At 41.7% G+C, this 20495-nt stretch overlaps 1 protein-coding gene across 1 annotated transcript in view; it reads right to left on the reverse strand.

Moving 5' to 3' along the window:
* The window catches only part of CACNA2D3 (calcium voltage-gated channel auxiliary subunit alpha2delta 3), a 253184-nt gene that overhangs the window by 92607 nt on the left and 140082 nt on the right, over positions 1–20495 (reverse strand). Inside the window, exons 10-14 of the mRNA XM_078775301.1 lie at positions 16881–16997; positions 13582–13660; positions 10348–10481; positions 9617–9634; positions 9382–9459 (exon numbers count right to left, since the gene is read on the reverse strand). Coding sequence (XP_078631427.1) covers positions 9382–9459; positions 9617–9634; positions 10348–10481; positions 13582–13660; positions 16881–16997 — 426 coding nt within the window. The remainder of the gene's footprint in view (positions 1–9381; positions 9460–9616; positions 9635–10347; positions 10482–13581; positions 13661–16880; positions 16998–20495) is intronic.

Here is a 20495-nt window from a genome sequence, read left to right on the forward strand (position 1 = left end):
AGGGTGAAAAGAATGAAAAAACTTGCAAAGTGAACTCCAGATTCATGAAATAATGGAAAAACATTGTACGCAATTGTAATTTCAATGTATAGGAAACGGAATCCTGATGTCAATGGCCACTTACAGCAAATGTGTGTTTACATAATATTAGTTTACATTTTCCCCTATAACTTTGGAATTCTTAATTCTTTTCACTTCAAATTTGGCACAGATATTGATAATGACCCAACAAAGATATTAATAGAGTTTTATTGTATTATGACCTTGGGTTTTTAATTTAAAGGATGTCAATTCTCATTGGACGATTAATGGTTGCCATGGCAACACGAAATGCCAATTATACAAATGCATCAATTAAAATGTTTGTTTCCTAGTATTGTATATATGTACCAAGTTTGAACGTAAATGGACTTGTTATAGAGAAGATATAAGCTGAAAAGTGGTAATTCATCATTTGTATGCATGTGGTTACCATGGTATCCATGCATAATATAATGCTATGTAATGTATACCAATGTAATGTTCATATATCAAGCAACATGTACATATATAGTTTTGCATATTTTCAATCAAGACATTTTATCAAAAAGTGCATTACTGTGATTCAGTGTTGTTTTTACTGTGTTCAGTGTAGTGCTCCCTTAAGGATTCCTGCCTACATCATACGCAGTCTTTGTTGAAAAGTATGTACAGTAATTGCCAACCTTCCATGCTCACAGAACAAAGGAGTTGTACAGGAAATACTGTCCCTAAAAGGACGTTAAACAATTTAAATAAAATTTGACTCGTTTTCAACTAATTATCTATTTTCAACTATTATTTCGCGATGATTAATTACCCGCATTGGCAGATATTGCTATAGCTTTCAAATTGCATTGGCTTATGTGCATTCTCCTTTTGTTTTATAAAAGATAATGAGATTTGTGGTACATGTGGTAAAACTTTATTTTCAATTCCCTTTTTTTCCCCATGGCTCTGCATTTTAAAGTCTTCCAATTCAAAATGGCAGACCAATCAGTCTTCTGTGTGTGAGGCACAGGAAAGGAATGATTAATTGGAGAAACAAACTACTGAGAATGAATGAATGTAAATGATTTATCACAATTTTACACAACTACGGTCATCATAATTTTAACACAACAAATGTGGTACAGTGGAGTATACATACTATGCATCACCAATCCAGGATCCGATCCTCGGCCTCACTATGGAATAATCAATATGGCTCCTGTGGGGTCTTTCTTATAGGTGATCTTCCATTCTTCCCTCTGAGTTTGGTACAAAAAGTTCCAAACCCTCTGCTGTCTCCAAAATCTATTCTCCTCTCTCATTTCTGCTCTCATAGCATTTACCACCATGTAAAGATTTATGATTTACCTCCTTGATGACGAACAATTTCAGGATGGACATGACAATTAAAACCAATTCCAAAAAACAACTCTCTTCCCTTCTGAAAAACCTCTCACAAAGTCATTTTGAGTATTCTAGAAGTCCTCTTTTTCATGTTCTGTCTACCTACTCCAAGCATCTCACCTGATGTATATCTTACTATAATTCACCATATGTCCGTCCGTCTGTCTGTCTGTCTGTCCGTCCGTCCATTCGAAGGTACCGCAAAAACGGCTGAACGGATCGCAACGATATTTTGGGTGGGTAATCCTGGGATCTCCTGGAGTAAAATAGGGTATATTGTTTTTCCAATTTTCAGTTTTTCCAGTTTTCGTATATAAACATCATTATAAGTAAATAATGACCTCTGCCAAAGTTCAAATGACGTGGGTTTAATCTCGACATGAGAGAATTCCACATAGCTATTTGGGCGGTGTATACGCTAACAGATCGCTGTCTCCATTGATCTTGCCAAGGCCGTAACACCTATCGGCTCAAAATCCTTTTAACTGTTGACTTGGTAGTTTTTACAATGAAGGAAACATTAACAATGTTGTTAAAAGTTTATTTCGTGATTAATTTGTGATTGGAGTTATGTTATTTGGAATTAAAAAAGAGATATCGAGTTCAAGTGAATGACGACATGCCGTGATGGTTTCTACTTTCTGAACGTGAACTTCGCGGATTGCCATATGCAGATTCGCCACAGGCCCACGGTGTTTCTACACATGAACGAACGGGTACGTTTTTCATGGAAGTCCTTCACGAACTTGCTGACCATGTCTGACGTGCGACTGAAGGTACTGCAGGAATGTGGAATTTATTGGTTTCATGCTTTAGCATTCGCCGTATCTGCATTGCCTGTTTGCTTCTGGCCTCCCACCCGTGCATAGCACGAATATCTCACTAGTAACAGGAAATTCACTATCTATCTGCTGTGCTTACCCTCTACTCAAAGCAATACCCACTTCATTCTTTCTGTCCTTCCCTCTCCATAGAGAACCTTAAATCCCTCAGCCTAGCTCCCTTGCACTATTTCCTGTCAATGTGGTCTCTTTCAAACAAACTCCCACCCCATACTCTTCTACCAAATATTAGAACATCTACAATCTCCACATCCTTTCTTGTCACATCTCACACTTTCACTCTGTCTCTCCGAAAAGAACATTTGGCAAACCCTCCCATCTACTTCTTAACAATGATCGTTCTTGAACAGCCATGATCTTTTTTGTGCAAACCATATGTCTAAGTTGGCCTCAAAGCCGGCCGCCGACTGGGAATCCTCTCTCATGCAAAGTCTTTCTTTGGAAAATCTGAACTTGTATCTACTGACAAGGCTTTCATTCACAGTCTTCCACTTTGCACTGGCACTCCTGCATCACACCTTGCTCAGCTTGATGCTATTGGAAACAAGGCCTTCAAAATCATTGGTATCTCCTACAATGAAGCCGAATTGCTGGGCCTATTAGATTCATATCACAGACAGGTTTGTTGTCTCTCCGTCTTTTACCACCTCCTTCTGGTTTTGCATTAGCTGCCCTTTCCATGTTCTGTCTATCCCTAGAACACCAGGGCTCTGAAGGGTGCATGTAGTCATCCAGCAACCCCTTCAAGTGGAACTCCCAAATCCAGAATCATTGCTCACCTCCACTCATTTGTTCCCTTTTTCCCGCCTATGGAACTAACTTCCTCAGTTTCTTCAAGCTCATTCTTCCATCCAGTACTTCAAGACAGCTGTTCACCACCATCTTAGGTCCACAACCATCTCAATCCACAAAAGCACAACTCTTTCTGGGTTTCCATGCAGTTTTTCCTTCCCCTTCTGTGATTAAGCGTTGTCGGCTGTATCCATCTTGTTCACCCTCTGTGTGTTCCCCTTGTCCTCATTCTTCCCCATATCCCTTATTCCTCAAAGTATCCCTCTATTTTGTCCTTCTCCCTCATCCACCCCCGCCCTCATTTTTTGTTCTGTTTTGATTTGACTGATTCCTGCTCACCCATAAAACAATCCTCACAGTAATTGGATTCTGAACTGGTGGTACCTGTCCCCCCGTACCCATACTTCCGGGTGAGGCCCAACCCCTATTATATTGGGATATGGCGCCATTAATGCTGTTCCTTCCTTGTCTGGTGGAATCCATGCTGATGGTTGTTAGTGTGAGAGTTTTACCTCTGGGTGGGTGGCCATGGTGATAAGCCACAATCAGGAGGACCGACAATTTGCACATATGTTATAGAAATAGATTTTATAAAAAGCATTTCAGAGTTATAGTTGAAGAATAATGTTAATTCTAAAAGTTAGAGAGAAAAAGGGTGGGGGAACAGGGTGAATGAGGAGTGATAAAGCAATACCTGGAAGGTGAAGGAAGAAGGGAAAAGCAGGACTTAGGGAACAGGTGCAATGAAAAAAGATAATTTCATGAGAAATTGCAATTTAGTGGGGCCTTTATTTAGTCCACCCACACCCCTTGCCTGTATGTTAGGGTGGTCCAAAAAACATCGATCTCTCCGATTTTGATGCTCTACTGGATTATTGTTAGAAATGGTCTAAAACATTCACCCACCAAATATGTTCGCTCAATTCCATCTAGAAACTCATACACACTTCAATTGAAATATGGCGTTTTTCACCAAATTTGGCTAAATGAGAACAATCCAATAGCAACCTAGGTGGAAAACGTACATGCACTATTGTACTAAGCCATTTTGTGGTTCATGACTTTTTGCATGCGCTTGCGCCTGTGAGTGTGAAATCATCATGGTCGAAACATGTTTGACAATGCTTGAAACATGTTTGAAACATGTTCATACATGTCTGACTCATGTTTCGACCATGAGGACTTCACTGGGGTATGTACCATCAATGACATTATTTAGGAAAAAAATATTTCTAAAGTCTTTGTAAGTCATTAAAATTGACCAAAATGACAAATTGATATGTTGAGTGTGTATGAGTTTATAGATGACTCAAATGCAAAATATTTTTTGGGTGAATGATTTAGACCATTTCTAACAATAATCCAATAGAGCATCAAAATCCAGATAAAAAAGTGATTTTTTTGCATTTTTGGATCACCTTACTGGGTGTGCATAATAAATACATTGTCGCTTTTTCTTCATTTAATCCCCTGGGTTTGAATCTCAGTCCAGCTATAAACTAAATGGTATTTATAGAATACTTACCCTGCGCAGTCAACTTTGTGTGAGCCAACTCTTCTATTTTTGAACGTTTCTTTTTTTTTGATCCAATATGGCTGCCAGACCACGTGAGCGATGACATCATAAATTTATATTCTCTCAATAATTGTTGCACAGATCATGCTCAATACATTTCAAACTTATCAGATTAAGCATTGTCCCTGTCGAATTATGACGTCGTAATTATGGCACCAATGACGTCATCGTTAACAGCACCTATTCGCCATATGGAGTTATTTACAATGAGCCACGTTTCAATTTTTAAAATGCTAACACGGCACACACTTTACTTTACTGAAATGCAGACACAAATGTTATATTTTCATCAAAAATCATCGGAATTTCGCCTCGATCAGACGTCATAACGAAGGCACCGATGACACCGTCATTAACATACCTTATTCCCCATGGGGAGTACTTGACAATGAGCCGGGTCTCAATTTTTTCCATGGAGTGGTTTCAGAGATATAGAGGTGCGACGTTTTTCCAAGATGGCGCCCGTACCACGTGACGTGTGACGTCATACTATTCATTAAAATATTCTACAGGAGGAGTCCCTCCTCTGGTGAAAATTTCATCTCAATCGGACCAATTGTTGCCGAGAAAATGAATTTTTTAAATGCAGACACGCACGTATGCACGACATTTGAGAACTCGTACGTACCCGAGTGCTTAACCCTGCCTTTCGCTTCGCGAGCGCAGGGTAATAATCACCCTGGTGTGCATGCATGGTGATAAACTGTCATGGAGGTGGGATCTTAAGGCGGATGACCCGCCTACCAGCACTGGTTGTTGGTGGATGATAAAGATCCATCTTTGGCAAAGAGTAGTTGAGTTATCTCCAGCACCCTGGCTAAATTACAAATTCCTGCCATAGTAAGACCTGGCCAGCTGATTCCAGACAAAATTGGCCCTGATTCATCCCAGCCCCTTCCACCTCTTCTTGACCCCTTCGCTCACCCACATCACCAGATGGGAATAATTGGGGCAGGATGAAGGCTCTATTTGATTGAACTGCACTTTTTTCAAAACATCATGAGAACACTTTATGTAGTCATTTAATTTGATGATATGCTTCATATTATACAATGTATATGCCCAAATTGGCTGTTTTGAGTATGCTCCGTGTGGTTGCGCATACTGGTCTCTTTTGAACTTCCCTTAAGACCTCTATATCTCAATGAGTTATCCTGGTAAGGGAATATATATTTCATTTTGATCCATATTCTCCTGGTTACCTCCAACACCAAAGGTGGATGGAGGTTGTTTTCACTCCTGTCTGTTTGTCTGTCTGTTTGTCTGTCTGTGAAGAGGATAACTCAAAAAGTTGTGGACGGATTCAGAGTAGATTTGGTGGAGAGTTTGGGTGTGTGACAAGAACAAGCCGATTAGATTTTGGATCAGGTCCGAATCCAGATCCGACCTATCAGTGGGATACAAAATGTGAAGTGTTTAGCCTGATGGAGGTATGCTATCTACCAATTGCCGTTCTAGTTCTTTTAATGTTTCACAATATGCTGTTTCTTTCCCCATAATTCCATATTTGTAGAGTATAGACTCTACAAATTATGAGCAAAGCAGCTTTCCCCATAATTCCTCAGCAGCTTATGAGCAAAGACTGTAGGAATTCCAAAGGAATCTGCTCAAAGAAACAAAGCGAATCTGGGTCAAATCTGGTTGTTTTGTGCGGCTTCTTTCAGAAAATCCCTCAGGCTCTCCGATGTCCTTCACTGAATGAGTTAATTGTCTGACAAGTACGCGAAACACAATCGTATTGTTTAAAATATGAAGCACCATAGCATTTAGTCGTGTATTGTACAGTAAAACCCTGACATTCACGGGGAATATGTTCTTGAAAACTGCCGTGAATCTCGAATATGCGAATGTCAGGGCATGGTTTCAATGGGAAAAAGGGGATTAGGCCATGAGGGGTTGCAATGAACTTTGTTGAAGTCCTTCCAACTCTCTCACCTTGAGCTATGTTGAAGATAAACCATTACTATTACAAAGGGATTCCGTTCTGAACATTTGTTCCATTGACTCAGTGTTATAAAAGGAGGTATCGGTGCACGAGGGGGGCTACTCACCCGGTGATTTAACAACCTCAGCGAGAGGCCAACCATTACTTTGTTACCTGCGTTTGCGTAACACATTACCTGCTTGGTATGGCCAGGAAGGACGTACAGTAGGTTTTAACTTTTAACCTCAGCAGCTTATGAGCAATTACTTGCGGCTGTTTCTAAATCAATTGGTTAATTTATATGAATCGGGTGTGCTTTAGGAATGTTATGTTATTACCACTTGTGAGTTTCAAAGCAAAATAAATTCGATAACACCCAATTTTCGAGCCGTGTGCTGTATTAACATGTTTTCCAAATTACCGAGCCAATTTTTTCTACCTGTTACATGACAATTGCAAGCCGTTTATAAAGAATAATGATTAATTATATGCATCTCCTGGAAGCGTCTATAATGCAACATTGTTTTTTGTTTTTTAATTTGTTTATTGAAATTTGTCTGGAACAAGGGTGAAAGCTACACAAGGTATTGGGGTTGTAGCTATACAATACAGTACAGTACTGTAATCGGCACTCACAGCGACTCCTTTCGGCCAACGCCAATTACCGAAAAATTACCAATATTATCAGCTTGTGCCAATTACCGACAGATATTGGCCGAGCACTAGTAAGTAGTACTGTAGTAGTGACCATTGTTTGGAGGCCCATGGATGAGTGGCTATGGGTTATACCCGCAAAACCCGTGAGTATCTGTAGCACAGGGGCTGCAAATGTAGGAACAGTACACATTAAAAAAACCCGCAAGTAGCTGGGTTACAGCGAATTGTGAATCTGCGAACATCGGGAGTTTACGGTAGTGTATATAGTTTTACAGTATGTGTAAAGTGTGTTCATAAGTCGACACTTTTCCAATGCTGGCAGTGTTGTAGTTGTACTGTGTAGCCTGTAGAAAATGCTCACTGCTGCCTGTAGCGGTCATATTGCTATAGACCTGTATTCAAGTGGTTATTTTAATTGAAAAGTTCAAATTTCTATCGGTTCCATTTTGAGCAAAAGAAGACATCAAATACGTATAAATAAATAATTATGGCCAATTCTTTTTTATCTATTCAAAATGGCAGGAGTCGCTGTATACGTATGCGTGATCTGTGAAGTTGGTCCAGTGTTCTCGCTGATAAGCCAATATGGTCATGCAAAGAAGTTAGATGTGTAAAACAAAACGTGCTTTAAGATTTTGCAAAACATGCAGTAGGTTTCAGTGGCATATTGGTTCGAGCATCCACTCTGAGTCTGGGATTTTCAAATCCCAGCCGAGGCATACCAAATCCCAGCCGAGGCATACCAAATCCCAGCCGACACATACCAAATCCCAGCCGAGGCATACCAAATCCCAGCCGAGGCATACCAAATCCCAGCCGAGGCATACCAAATCCCAGCCGAGGCATACCAAATCCCCACCGAGGCATACCAAATCCCAGCCGACGCATACCAAATCCCAGCCGAGGCATACCAAATCCCAGCCGAGGCACACCTAATCCCAGCCGAGGCATACCAAATCCCAGCCGAGGCATACCAAATCCCATCCGAGGCATACCAAATCCAGCCGAGGCATACCAAATCCCAGCCGAGGCATACCAAATCCCAGCGGAGGCATACCAAATCCAGCCGAGGCATACCAAATTCCAGCCGAGGCATACCAAATCCTAGCCGAGGCATACCAAATCCAGCCGAGGCATACCAAATCCCCACCGAAGCATACCAAATCCCAGCCGAGGCACACCAAATCCCAGCCGAGGCATACCAAATCCCAGCCGAGGCATACCAAATCCAGCCGAGGCATACCAAATCCCAGCCGAGGCATGCCAAATCCCAGCCGAGGCATACCAAATCCCAGCCGAGGCATACCAAATCCCAGCGGAGGCATTCCAAATCCCAGCCGAGGCATACCAAATCCCAGCCGAGGCATACCAAATCCCAGCCGAGGCATACCAAATCCCAGCCGAGGCATACCAAATCCCAGCCGAGGCATACCAAATCCCAGCCGAGGCATACCAAATCCCAGCCGAGGCATACCAAATCCCAGCCGAGGCATACCAAATCCAGCCGAGGCATACCAAATCCCAGTCGAGGCATACCAAATCCCAGCCGAGGCATACCAAATCCCAGCCGAGGCATACCAAATCCCAGCGGAGGCATTCCAAATCCCAACCGAGGCATACCAAATCCCAGCCGAGGCATACCAAATCCCAGCCGAGGCATACCAAATCCCAGCCGAGGCATTCCAAATCCCAGCCGAGGCATACCAAATCCCAGTCGAGGCATACCAAATCCCAGCCGAGGCATACCAAATCCCAGCCGAGGCATACCAAATCCCAGCGGAGGCATTCCAAATCCCAGCCGAGGTATACCAAAGAAAATGGTACGTGATGCGTCGTTGCTTTAATCTCAGCATTTAAAGGACAGAGCATGTACGAATCGTAGCTGTTGGCATCCAAGGGGAGTAGGGAATTCCTCCTTAGTTGCCTCGCTGAGTGAGGAGAGAAAAACGCCATCTTGAAAAGATGGCGTCGCTGGTCACAAGAGTGCTTTGTGAAGTGATGTCAATGACCGCAAGCTTAGTCGCTGTGTTTGTCTGAAATCAAGTCCGGTGTTGTCAAATTTATTTGTCTGCATGTATGTGCATGCAATTTGTGTTCCTACTCTTCCGTGAGCCTTAGACCCTGTAAAAAAGTAAAAAAACAGAAAAAAGCTATCAGATCACATTGTTCATATTTACCGTCTCGTTTTTTCCACTGAAAACTGGCATCGCTACTGTAGTCTTGAAGAAGTTATCCTGAGAGTCAAAACTCAGCATCTGGAAAAGATCAAGGTATCAGAATAAAGCAGAATTCACATTTTAACTTGAAAACATTAAGGCTTTAGCAACAGATCTTGTGAGTATTTGAAACCTAAGTGAAAAAATGACTGTGATTGAATTGATTGTGACGATCGATGATTACATTACACCTCACCTTTTCGGTCTGGGGAAGCTGGAGCAATGTCCAAACATGGTGTACCAGCAGCCAGTGGGAGGGGATGGGGAGAAAAAGAGAATCAATTTTTTTGACTAATTAATTAAATGAATCGTTTTATTTTCCTCAAGTAGGTGAACCTCAAGAGAAAACAGGGCATGATCAGAGAACGAGAGAGAGGGAGTGGGATAAAAGCGAAAGAATGTAGTGGATTTAGCACGGACAGAAAAAACAGGCTTATGGGAGATACCTCACCAAAATAAACCATAAATTTTAGATAGATCTGAATAATTCCTTCATCTCATCGAGTGACTGATTCAATGATCATCCGGATCATCAGCTGAAGACTGTCAACCGTCGAGGTTTCAATCCAGAAGCTCTCCAAACGGCGGGTCCACAGCCTTGGTTGCATCCGAAGATTATCCAATCAACCATAAAGATAGACAGATAGGGGAAGAGAGAGAATGAGAGGTGGAGAAAGAGGTGAAGGGAAGGGGGTGAGGAGAGGTGGGGGAGAGTGGAAGAGCAGAAAAAGATGGATGATAGCAGGTTCTATTTCCCCTGGGCTTTATATGAAAGGCAGGCCTGTACTCACTGAGCTCACCGTGAAGTGTACAAGAGTGAATATGCCAGTCATATCACACACAAATGGTGCCAAGAAGGGTTCATTGAGGCACAACATTGCAATTCATTCAACCTGACAACTGCTCGCAAGCCGATTCACAAAATACCATGTTGTCTATGTAGGCCTCGGTCCAAATGACTATGTGCTCACGACTGATGGCCATTGGCCTGCTCAGCACTGCAAGGTAGGGCATGATATTCTCAGGAATGTTTGCCAGGGTAGAAACTTGAGAGTAGAAGCCTGGATTGTGGAGGGGATTTGGGGAGAGGTGTTGCGAAAGAAAGATCAGATGGGAATGATGGTTGAGTGAGCGAAGTATGGCTCATTACCTCGAGTAACTTTGTGGTTTTTGTCATAGAAATGGCTATAAATCGCGGCTTACCAATAGGATTCAAACCAGGAAGGGTGCCATTAAAGCAATGTGGTTACTCCTCTCTCAACTCATAAACAGAACTTGGAATGTGAGCAAGATCCCACTGCAAAATGTTGCTCTTGCTTTAGATAACGTATAATCTTAATGTCTACAAGATTTAAAGGACAGATGGCTGAACATCAGCATACCCCATGTGACGCACTACTCTGCTGGCTTTACATCATATTTCTATCCAATGTAAAGTTGAAGTGTGGATATATTTTGCATTTCAATGATCACTAGATGTTCCTCATGGGCTAAAAACAACTCATCATATTAGCACAAAAACAAATCATGCTGGCTAGGGCTTATCACTATTGAAAGGTATTGCACTCAAGTAATAGTCATAATGGGAATTATAACACGAACACAGAAGCTCATTAATCATCAAACGAAACTGTGTGCAGTCACTTGGCGGAAGGGACATATTCACACCTGCGGTGAGGTTTGGGGCAGGAGCGAGAGATAGGAGGTGGTTGGAGCTGGAGATAAATTGGCGAATTCAAAATGAGAAGAGGAATTGCAGATCGGATGATGCGGAAAATAGGACCGAGAAAAAGGGGAGTAATGAAGGAGTGAGGACGAAAGTAAATAAGTTTGGGAGGGTATACAAGTGAGAGGAAGGGAAGAGGCATGTATGGAACATACATGTATGGAAGAGGCAAGAGGTTAAAATTCCACATAATTGCTTACATAATAGATAGATGAATGCCCCCTTAAAGAGATTTAACAGCTTGCTTTTGTTGCTGAGCACTAACAATGAGAAGTGTAAATTAACAAATCATCCAATATTCATCCTTCACGATTAGTGGCGAAACCACAGGTTTGGTGTCTAATCAGTGTCGCATTACTTTGCTAATCGGATAAAGAGCGTGTGTTAATCTCAGGCGTGCAGTAATTCAGACAGTTGGCTCATGGGTCTGAAGCCTGAGGTATGGATGCTAAAGGGGACTATACAATGAAGAATGAGTGGGTATGTGGAAGTTAAACCCTGCCGCCAAGCGCCTTGAACATTCGGACATTTCTTGATATGCCAGCATAGGGCATGAGATGTGCAAGTTTCTAGTGTTGTAGTGATGGTAAAGTTAAGTAACGTTGGATAAGAGAGCTGTTTGTCTGTCTATATCTGTGTCTGTGTCGCCATTTTTATCAGATGGCTGAATGGATCTTCGTCAAACTTTGAGAGGTTCATCAGTGAGTGTTTTGGGCAAAACAAAATAGAAAATTTTGAAGAAAAAAACTTGATTTTTTGGGGGATTTAAAAATAATCGCTCTATTGTGCCTGAGCCTTTGTAGCTATGTGAAAGGTAATATAAAATTATTCCAATTGGTGTTGTAGGCACACACAAAATTGAAAAAAAACAAAACAAATGTATTTCTTCAAAATGCCAGCAGGATTAAACAACGCTGGGTACTCCTGCTAGTATTGGATAAGCTATCATTACATATTTTCGTGTCCCCTGGGGTTAAGACCCCTGGGTGACGGATGACCGAAATGAGCTTTCACTCCGAGGCATATTTCGAACTTGGCAGGAATATCTTTTCATGTGCGTGGGAAGGTTCGAAGCCTTATCTGATCGAATGGCCGACACGGGGTTTTTATTCTCAACCCACAAACACAAATACGGGACAAGCAAAATCCACAATACAGGAATGAAATGCAGAAATAAAGGATTTAATGAAAAGAATGCAAGAGATAAAAATAAAAGATGAGGTAAAAATTATAATTCCTAATTGAGACGTCTCCACTCGCAGACTAACAACGACACGACAGGGGAAAAGATAAAATAAAAGAAAATCCCTCTTATAATCGGCCCAACCCAGCTTTATTGTTCCAGCGAGGGCGTCAATTGAGTCGGCAGTTCCAAAGTGGCCGAAGCCGCACGCGGGTCCCACTCCAACAATGGCGTGGAGACACTTTTTGTCGCACCCCGACCGTGAGGTAATCCGTCAGGCGGCCCTCCTTCGCTAACAAGGCTCCGATGATCTGTCCGGTGCACACAGACGAGCTCCCATCGTCCTCCCATGCAAAACAACCAAGCAGCCACCACTGATCAAGACCAGGACAAGAGCAAAAGGCAACCACAGCCGTCCCTTTGAAAGCCAGCACAGAAGAGAGAATGCGACCACCTCCAATGAACGCCAGCACAAAAGAGAGAATGCAACCGCCTCCAATGAACGCCAGGATCAGAAGAGAGAGAGAGAAAATGTTGTCTCCTTTTGTTTTTTCTTGGAGCGTCCCCATGACGTCATCCTCTTGACCAATCGCCCAGCGCCGTCAAATCGTCCCAACCAATCGTCCTTCGGGGCATGGCCTCACAGCCATTCTTGATGCCCAATGACGAAGCTCGGGGCGTGGCCTGTCAATTCAGGTCCTCCGAGGCGGAGCCTAGCCGTCCTTCGGGAATGTTCATATGACGTCGAGGTTTACATGCTGATTGGCAAATGTGCTCGTTTCTGTCGGCCCTGGCGGCGTGGTTGGCTAATGGAGCCCATCTCCTGGCTGGCTGAGTTTTATAAGAACATTAGGGAAAAATCACAGGGAGGCAATACATACTGGGGATTATTAACCATAAGCCCTATAATTAAGTAGCACAAACCACCCTTCTTATGGCAACATGCAAACACTCTTAACCTGAACATTTACCCTGCTTATGTACATCGAGATGGGCTTCTCCTTCTTTGCGTCACATGGTCCACACTAAACCCTACACATTACCACTTCCCTAAGGTATTTCATGCCTACCCCCACAAACGTAATAGTATTTTAACATAGCCAAATATTACCTAAAATAACATCAGGCTCAGCTTCATCTGTCAATAGAGGTAAGAAATTAACCACCATGCAGTCAGTGGAATCAGGTCATCATAGTGCAAGTACTGTCGGCAGTGGTGGTGGGGGTCACACAGGTGTCCAATAAATCATACCCATGTTTGTGCAGGCCATCCACTTCACACTATCTGCAAAAGTTTCTTCCTGACCAATGAGGAAAGTAAACATTCGCACCTGCAAGAGATAATTTAATGTTATGTTAAAGAAGTGATGATGTTGATGTATGATGTTAAAGAAGTGAGGGTATGAATACGTGATCTAGTTGAAGAAGCAAAGTGACCGAATGAATGAGTGAAGGAAGTTTATGGAGGGAAGGAGGTGGATCAGGGAGGGACTGGAGAGTGTGAGAGTGGGTGTTCCACACTATGTTTGGCAATAAGATGATAAAATATAGAAAAACGAAAATAATGGCATCAGCAGATTTGTAAATATGTTACACATACCCAGACTTCATAAACTTGTTGGAATGTAAAATTAACTTGTTTACAAGTCACGGTAAGTTTTGTTGTTTTAAGCTAACAATCCAATCGAGGATTTGATCACACATTTACAGTTTATCAATACTATTATTAAACTTTGTAATTACGTTATCATATTTTGAGTTGTTCATAAATGGTATCAGTGCATGGTAAATAAATGTAGTAACCATATATTTCCCACTAAGATACCTCAACCATTTATTTACAACTATAATACACAATAAATTGGTGGAAATGCTAGTATCTCATGGTAGATGGTATTCAGAGAATATTTACCCTGCACAGACGACTTGATGCGAGGCAACATTTCTGGGTTTTTTAAAGGGTTTTTTTTCTTTGATCCAATATGGCTGCCAGACCACGTGAGCGATGACATCATAAATTTACATTCTTCAATATAATTGTTGCATAGATCACGCTCAATAACCTTCAAACTGGAAGCATTGCACTTGTCGAATTATGTCATAATGAAGGCACCGATGACGTCATCGTTAACAACACTTATTCGCTGTGGAGTTCTTTACATTTAGCCACATTTCATGAAGCGGTTTCAGAGATATAGAGTAGGGTGGTCCAAAAATTTGAAGATTGGAGTTTCATTTCTCCACAAGCCTGCCCCTATTCGTATTGAAGACAGTAGTTTGTGGTGAAAATTTGAGCTTGATTGGACAATATTTAGAGGTTGCTCAAAATGTTGACAAATTTTAATGAATAATAGGATAGAGAATTTTTAGCATCATACATCAATTCATAGATAATTATCTATTTTCAATTACTCAAATTATTTATTATTGTTGGCTTGCACTTGTCTTCAATGGTATGACCAAGAGATTGTGCAAAAGCACTGGCCACAAACATAGCACGCCATTCTGTGAGATTTACTCTGTCCAAAGTTGCCACTATTGCTGGAGTGATCACCTTGATGGGAGCCTTTTTCGCCTCTGTGGCAGAAGATGGACTTTGGAGTTTGAATTCATTGTCCCCTGAATCGGAGCTTTCAATCTCAGACTCATCATCATCATTAACCACAGCCGATGTTGATGGAACAGACTGCATTGCTGTTAGAGTCTCAGCAGCATGTTTCTTCTTTCTTTTATCTTCATTCTCAAGCCTGATACACTTTCTGTTCTCCTTCACTGCCAGAGTGTTGTCCACAGATCAAATACGTGAACTTGAGGGATCCTCACGCTGCATGATAAGGAATGCTTTGTCTTCTTCATTCGTCATTTTCTCAAGCACATCATTTGGTGAGATATCGAAGAGGGATTGAAGATCATCTTTGAACATCTGCTCCTTCATTCTATAGTTTTCGAATGTCTTGGTTCTATTTTTCTTTACCAGTTTGTAGGCATCATACAACTTCAAAAGTTGGCGCTCACAGGAATCTACTCTCTGCACTGGAATTCGTGCTTTCTCCCAGTATGCACACACAGCTTGTACACGAAGTTTGGCACTTTCACGAACTGTATGGTGTTCTTGTATGTGATGGTATTGGTACACTATTTTCTGCAATGTGTGTCCTTTGGTTGGTAGTCCCCCACATATTATTTCCTTTTCAGACTTTCCCAGCAACCAAACTGTGGAAGAGCTGCGAGTTTCTGCCATCTGAAAGAAACAGGATAAATTTAAAATGTTATTTTTTGAGCAACCTCCAAATAAGTTCCAATTGACCTCATATTTGGTTCATATAATCTTTGTAAACATAGCAACAAGGGCAGCCTTGTGGAGCATGGATTTTAATAGTATTAAATATTACATATATTTGTGGACCACACTAATATAGAAGTCCAAAGTTTTTTGTTTTTTTTAAAGTTTTTCGCTCATACCACGTGACCGATGACGTCATTGTTATCAATAAAACTTCTACATGAGTAGACGCATACATACTACGGTGAAAATGTTTGTGTCAATCGGACCAACGGTTGCCGAGAAAATTAATTTTAAAAATGCAGACACGTACGTACGCTTAACCCCGCTTTTCGCTTCACAAGCGCTGGCTAATGAGGTTTTTATATTTTCTGTTGATAATTATTTGTTAACCACTTGCATGGACTTTCAAGTTCCAACAGGTAGATGAAGCAAGCATCTGTTTGCTGTCTCAATTCATATGGAGGTGGGACTTTAAAATCCCGTCGGTAAACAAAGGGTTAAAATCCGATTTCACCATTGACGTCACAATTTTGTCTTCTTATTTTTTGTGAGTTTTTTATTTAGTGACAAAGCTTCTGCTAAACGAACTTGCCTGGCTCGTTTAGCCTTAGCAATTATCTCAGCGTGAGTAAGCATTGGCTAAAGGGTAAATAAACCAGCAGGTAACGAAGTTGTAGCTCTTCCATTAGCTTCGACTTTGTATATATATATAAAAAAATGTTTTCTAGCAAAATTTGATTGGCTACGCATGTCCAATGGGCGTTCACTTAATATGACGACATGTGACCGTCACGTGATATACAGCAAAGTGGGAAATCTCCATCTTTAAGGTGGCAAGTTTCCAATGATCGGTTTGTCAGATCGGAATAAACTCAACAAATAAAGATATTCATAGGATCTGTGTTTTATGGGGAAAAATCACGGACTTAGTTAGCAATTAATTAAAACATTTCAAACAAAAGGTCAAATATCTTTCTTGTTTTTTTTACACTCATCAAAAAGTGCCAGGAGCTCCCTGTTCGTAGATATCAAAAATTCTGATACTAAGAATATTTATCTTGCCATTAGAGAAATGTCATCCTAAAAGTTAAATGGGATGAATTTAGTGGTGGATTCTGGTGATGACGTCATAAACATGGGCAACACTAACTACCGTATATGTCCCTCTATTAAATAAAATGCGCTGTTATGAACCACAAAGAACCGAATCTGTACATTCTGTGCTGCCCTGGGTGCGGTGGTAAAGGGCGAATAAGGAAACCTACCCTTTTGTCTGGTACATCATTGAACCTCTGAAAGATGTCTTTGTATGCTTCAGCTGCTCCATCTGTGATCAGCATAATCACCTGACTGCACTGGCTTCCTTGCCCCGACATGTTAAACTGTGGATTCACGTCGGTGAGAAATTAGTGTTTAAAAAGGGGGTTGGGGAGAGAAAGGTATATTTTGGAGAACAACACAAGTAGGGGTAACTCCTGTAATGATGGCACCATTGTCAAAGAAGATTGCTCACGTTATCCCTCATGTGACGAACTACCTCGTCAATTTGATTATAGTGCATTTAGCTACTGCCCAGACAACAACCACACTCTACGATCGCAAGTGGTGTAACCTGGTGTCAAGGAGCTTCAAAATAAGACCAGACACAGTCCATGCAAAGATTTAGAATTTGTTCATGGTGCGGACGACAGCTCGCCTACTCTTCACGAAGGACACCATGGGGTCTTTGACATCTACCAACTAATCATGCAGACATCTGAGGAATGGCACACATTGATGGGCAGTATATGCCATGTCTGTAACAAGATTAATGCAAGTGAAAATAGAGGATTGTCAAAACATGTATATGCCTTGAGTGTTTATAAACATTTACCTTCAGCAAAACAAAATGTTTGGAAATTCTATCCTTTCAAACCTACAATGCAGGAGTCAGGAAAACTCCTTTTACATACAAAATCTGGTCTCGTGGAAGAGTGAGGTCTCCTTAAGGACTTTAAAAGAAAGTGCTTTTAAATGCCTTAATTTGGAAGGTGAATGCACTGTGCCCTTCCAGAATGAAATGAACACCCCTGATTGTAAACAAACTCTATTTTTTACAATCCGTGCTATAAATCCCACAAATGGACTACATACATTACATAGGATTTGCTATTATTTATTGAGATTGAACTTCATCATCAATATGTTAGAAGTACACATCCCTTACACTGACAGGTGAATTAATATAGCTTATGTGCAGGATCCCCCAGGGGATCAATATAGGCCCCATTATCTTCATGGTCATGGTCAATGATGCTGCGCTGTCAACTGAAAATAGATGGAAGAACCACGGAGTGGAAGTTGTCCCAAAATCGTAGAAGAGCGACATGCAGTCACATGTTGATGCATTGGCTTATTGGAGTCTTGTCAGTTCCAAGAGACCTAAACCTGAGAAATGCAAGATGATATGTCAATAAGTTTTCTCCATAACGGTCCCTCTCCTCCTATGATTCCCCTCGATATTGATAACTTGAGTTTGGGACTTCTCTCCATCTACTTGGGATTACAACTCAGTCGAATCTCAAGTGGGATTCTCAAGTTCAGCAAATTATTTCACGAACTTCCTGATGCCTTTACATTTTGGGTAAACTCAAGAGAAATGGAGTCTTACTTAATTCTGATTTGGTGTTTATTTACACTATGTACATCCGCCCCTTTTGGAATTTGGTGCCCCCATATTGAGCCCAGCAATTGGCTAGCATTGAGAGTGTTCAGCGAAGAGCTGTCTGCATGATCACCTTTCACGAGCGAGCGACATCACTACGCCTATCTACTTCTGGCTTGTACTCGATCACCTCCCTTGCGAGGAGAACAGACATCCACACCAACTTCGCAAAATCGCTCCTTCTTTCCACTCAGCATCGTAATTTACCCCTCCTAGACACAAATAATTATCCCAAATGCAGTTGACAAACTCACACCAGATCCAGATCTCCCAAGTGAGAACTCAGATACGAACAGTATAGTATTTCTTCTCTTGATCAACTGCTAAATTCCCAATTGAATAAGGTGCAATATTATTTTTTTCCAAAAGTCCTCATTGTTTACAATGTGCTCTGCACTGTCTTTTATATATTTCACGTCTTTTATATAATTATTGAATGTTTTCAACTTGTTTTGAATTTTAAGAAATTAGTCTCTTAAATTTGTTTCGTATTATCTGGTTTTTGTCCCCCGTCGCTCAGCGGAGCGAAAGGGGGACTATGGCTTTCCCCTCCGTCCGTGTGTCCGTCCGTCCGTCCGTTCGTCCGTCCGTCCGTCCGTCCGTCCGTGTGTGCGTGCGTGTGTGCGTGTGTGCGGGCGTGCGTGCGTGCGGACGTGCGTGCGTGCGTGCGTTAGCGAAGGACCGCATTCGAATTTGGTGTGTGGGTGCAACCCACGTCAAAATCCAAGATGGCCGCCGCCATGTATGTCTGATGCCATGTATGTCTGAACCTTGTAACCTGCATATCTTGAAAAATAAGCAAAGTACCAACTTCTATTCTGGTGTGTGGGTGTACCTAGGCATAAGGAAGAACGCTATTGTAAATTGGGTCGCCACGTCAAAATCCAAGATGGCCGCCGCCATGTATGTCTGAACATTGTGAGATGAATATCTTGAAAAATAAGCGAAGTGCCAACTTCTAATTTGGTGTGTGGGGGTATATCGGCATAAGGACGAACGCTATTGAAAATTGGGTCACTACGTCAAAATCCAAGATGGCCGCCACCATATATATGTCTGAAACTTGTGAGCGAAATATCTCGAAAAATAAGCGAAGTACCAACGTCTAATCTGGTGTGCGGGTGTATCTAGGCACAAGGAAGAACGCTGTGTAAAATCGGGTCGCCACGTCAAAAGCCAAGATGGCCGCCGCCATGTATGTCTGAAACTTGTGAGATGAATATCTTGAAAAATAAGCGAAGTACCAATGTCTAATTTGGTGTGTGGGTGTATCTCGGCATAAGGAAGAACGCTATTGAAAATTGGTTCGCCACGTCAAAATCCAGGATGGCCGCCGCCATGTATGTCTGAACCTTGTGAGCGAAATATCTTGAAAAATAAGCGAAGTACCAACTTCTAATCTGGTGTGTGGGTGTATCTAGGCACAAGCAAGAACGCTGTTTAAAATTCAGTCGCCACGTCAAAATCCAAGATGGCCGCCGCCATGTATGTCTGATGCCATGTATGTCTGCACCTTGTAACCTGCATATCTTGAAAAATAAGCGAAGTACCAACTTCTAATCTGGTGTGCGGGTGTATCTAGGCATAAGGAAGAACGCTATTGAAAATTGGGTCGCAACGTCAAAATCCAAGATGGCCGCCGTCATGTATGTCTGAACCTTGTGAGATGAATATCTTGAAAAATAAGCGAAGTACCAACTTCTAATCTGGTGTGTGGGTGTATCTCTGCATAAGGACGAACGCTATTGAAAATTGGGTGGCCACGTTAAAATCCAAGATGGCCGCCACCATATATATGTCTGAAACTTGTGAGCGAAATATCTCGAACAATAAGCGAAGTACCAACGTCTAATCTGGTGTGTGGGTTTATCTGTTGGGTCGCCACGTCAAAATCAAAGATGGCCGCCGCCATGTATGTCTGAACCTTGTGAGATGAATATCTTGAAAAATAAGCGAAGTACCAACTTCTAATTTGGTGTGTGGGTGTATCTCGGCATAAGGAAGAAGGCTATTGTAAATTGGGTCGCCACGTCAAACTCCAAGATGGCCGCCACCATATATATGTCTGAACCTTGTGAGCGTAATATCTTGAAAAATAAGCAAAGCACCAACTTCTAATCTGGTGTTTGGGTGTATCTAGGCATAAGGAAGAACGCTATTGAAAATTGGGTCGCCA

This window comes from Myxine glutinosa, chromosome 4 (assembly GCF_964187855.1).
Source record: "Myxine glutinosa chromosome 4, kmMyxGlut1.1, whole genome shotgun sequence".
Lineage (NCBI taxonomy): Eukaryota > Metazoa > Chordata > Myxini > Myxiniformes > Myxinidae > Myxine > Myxine glutinosa.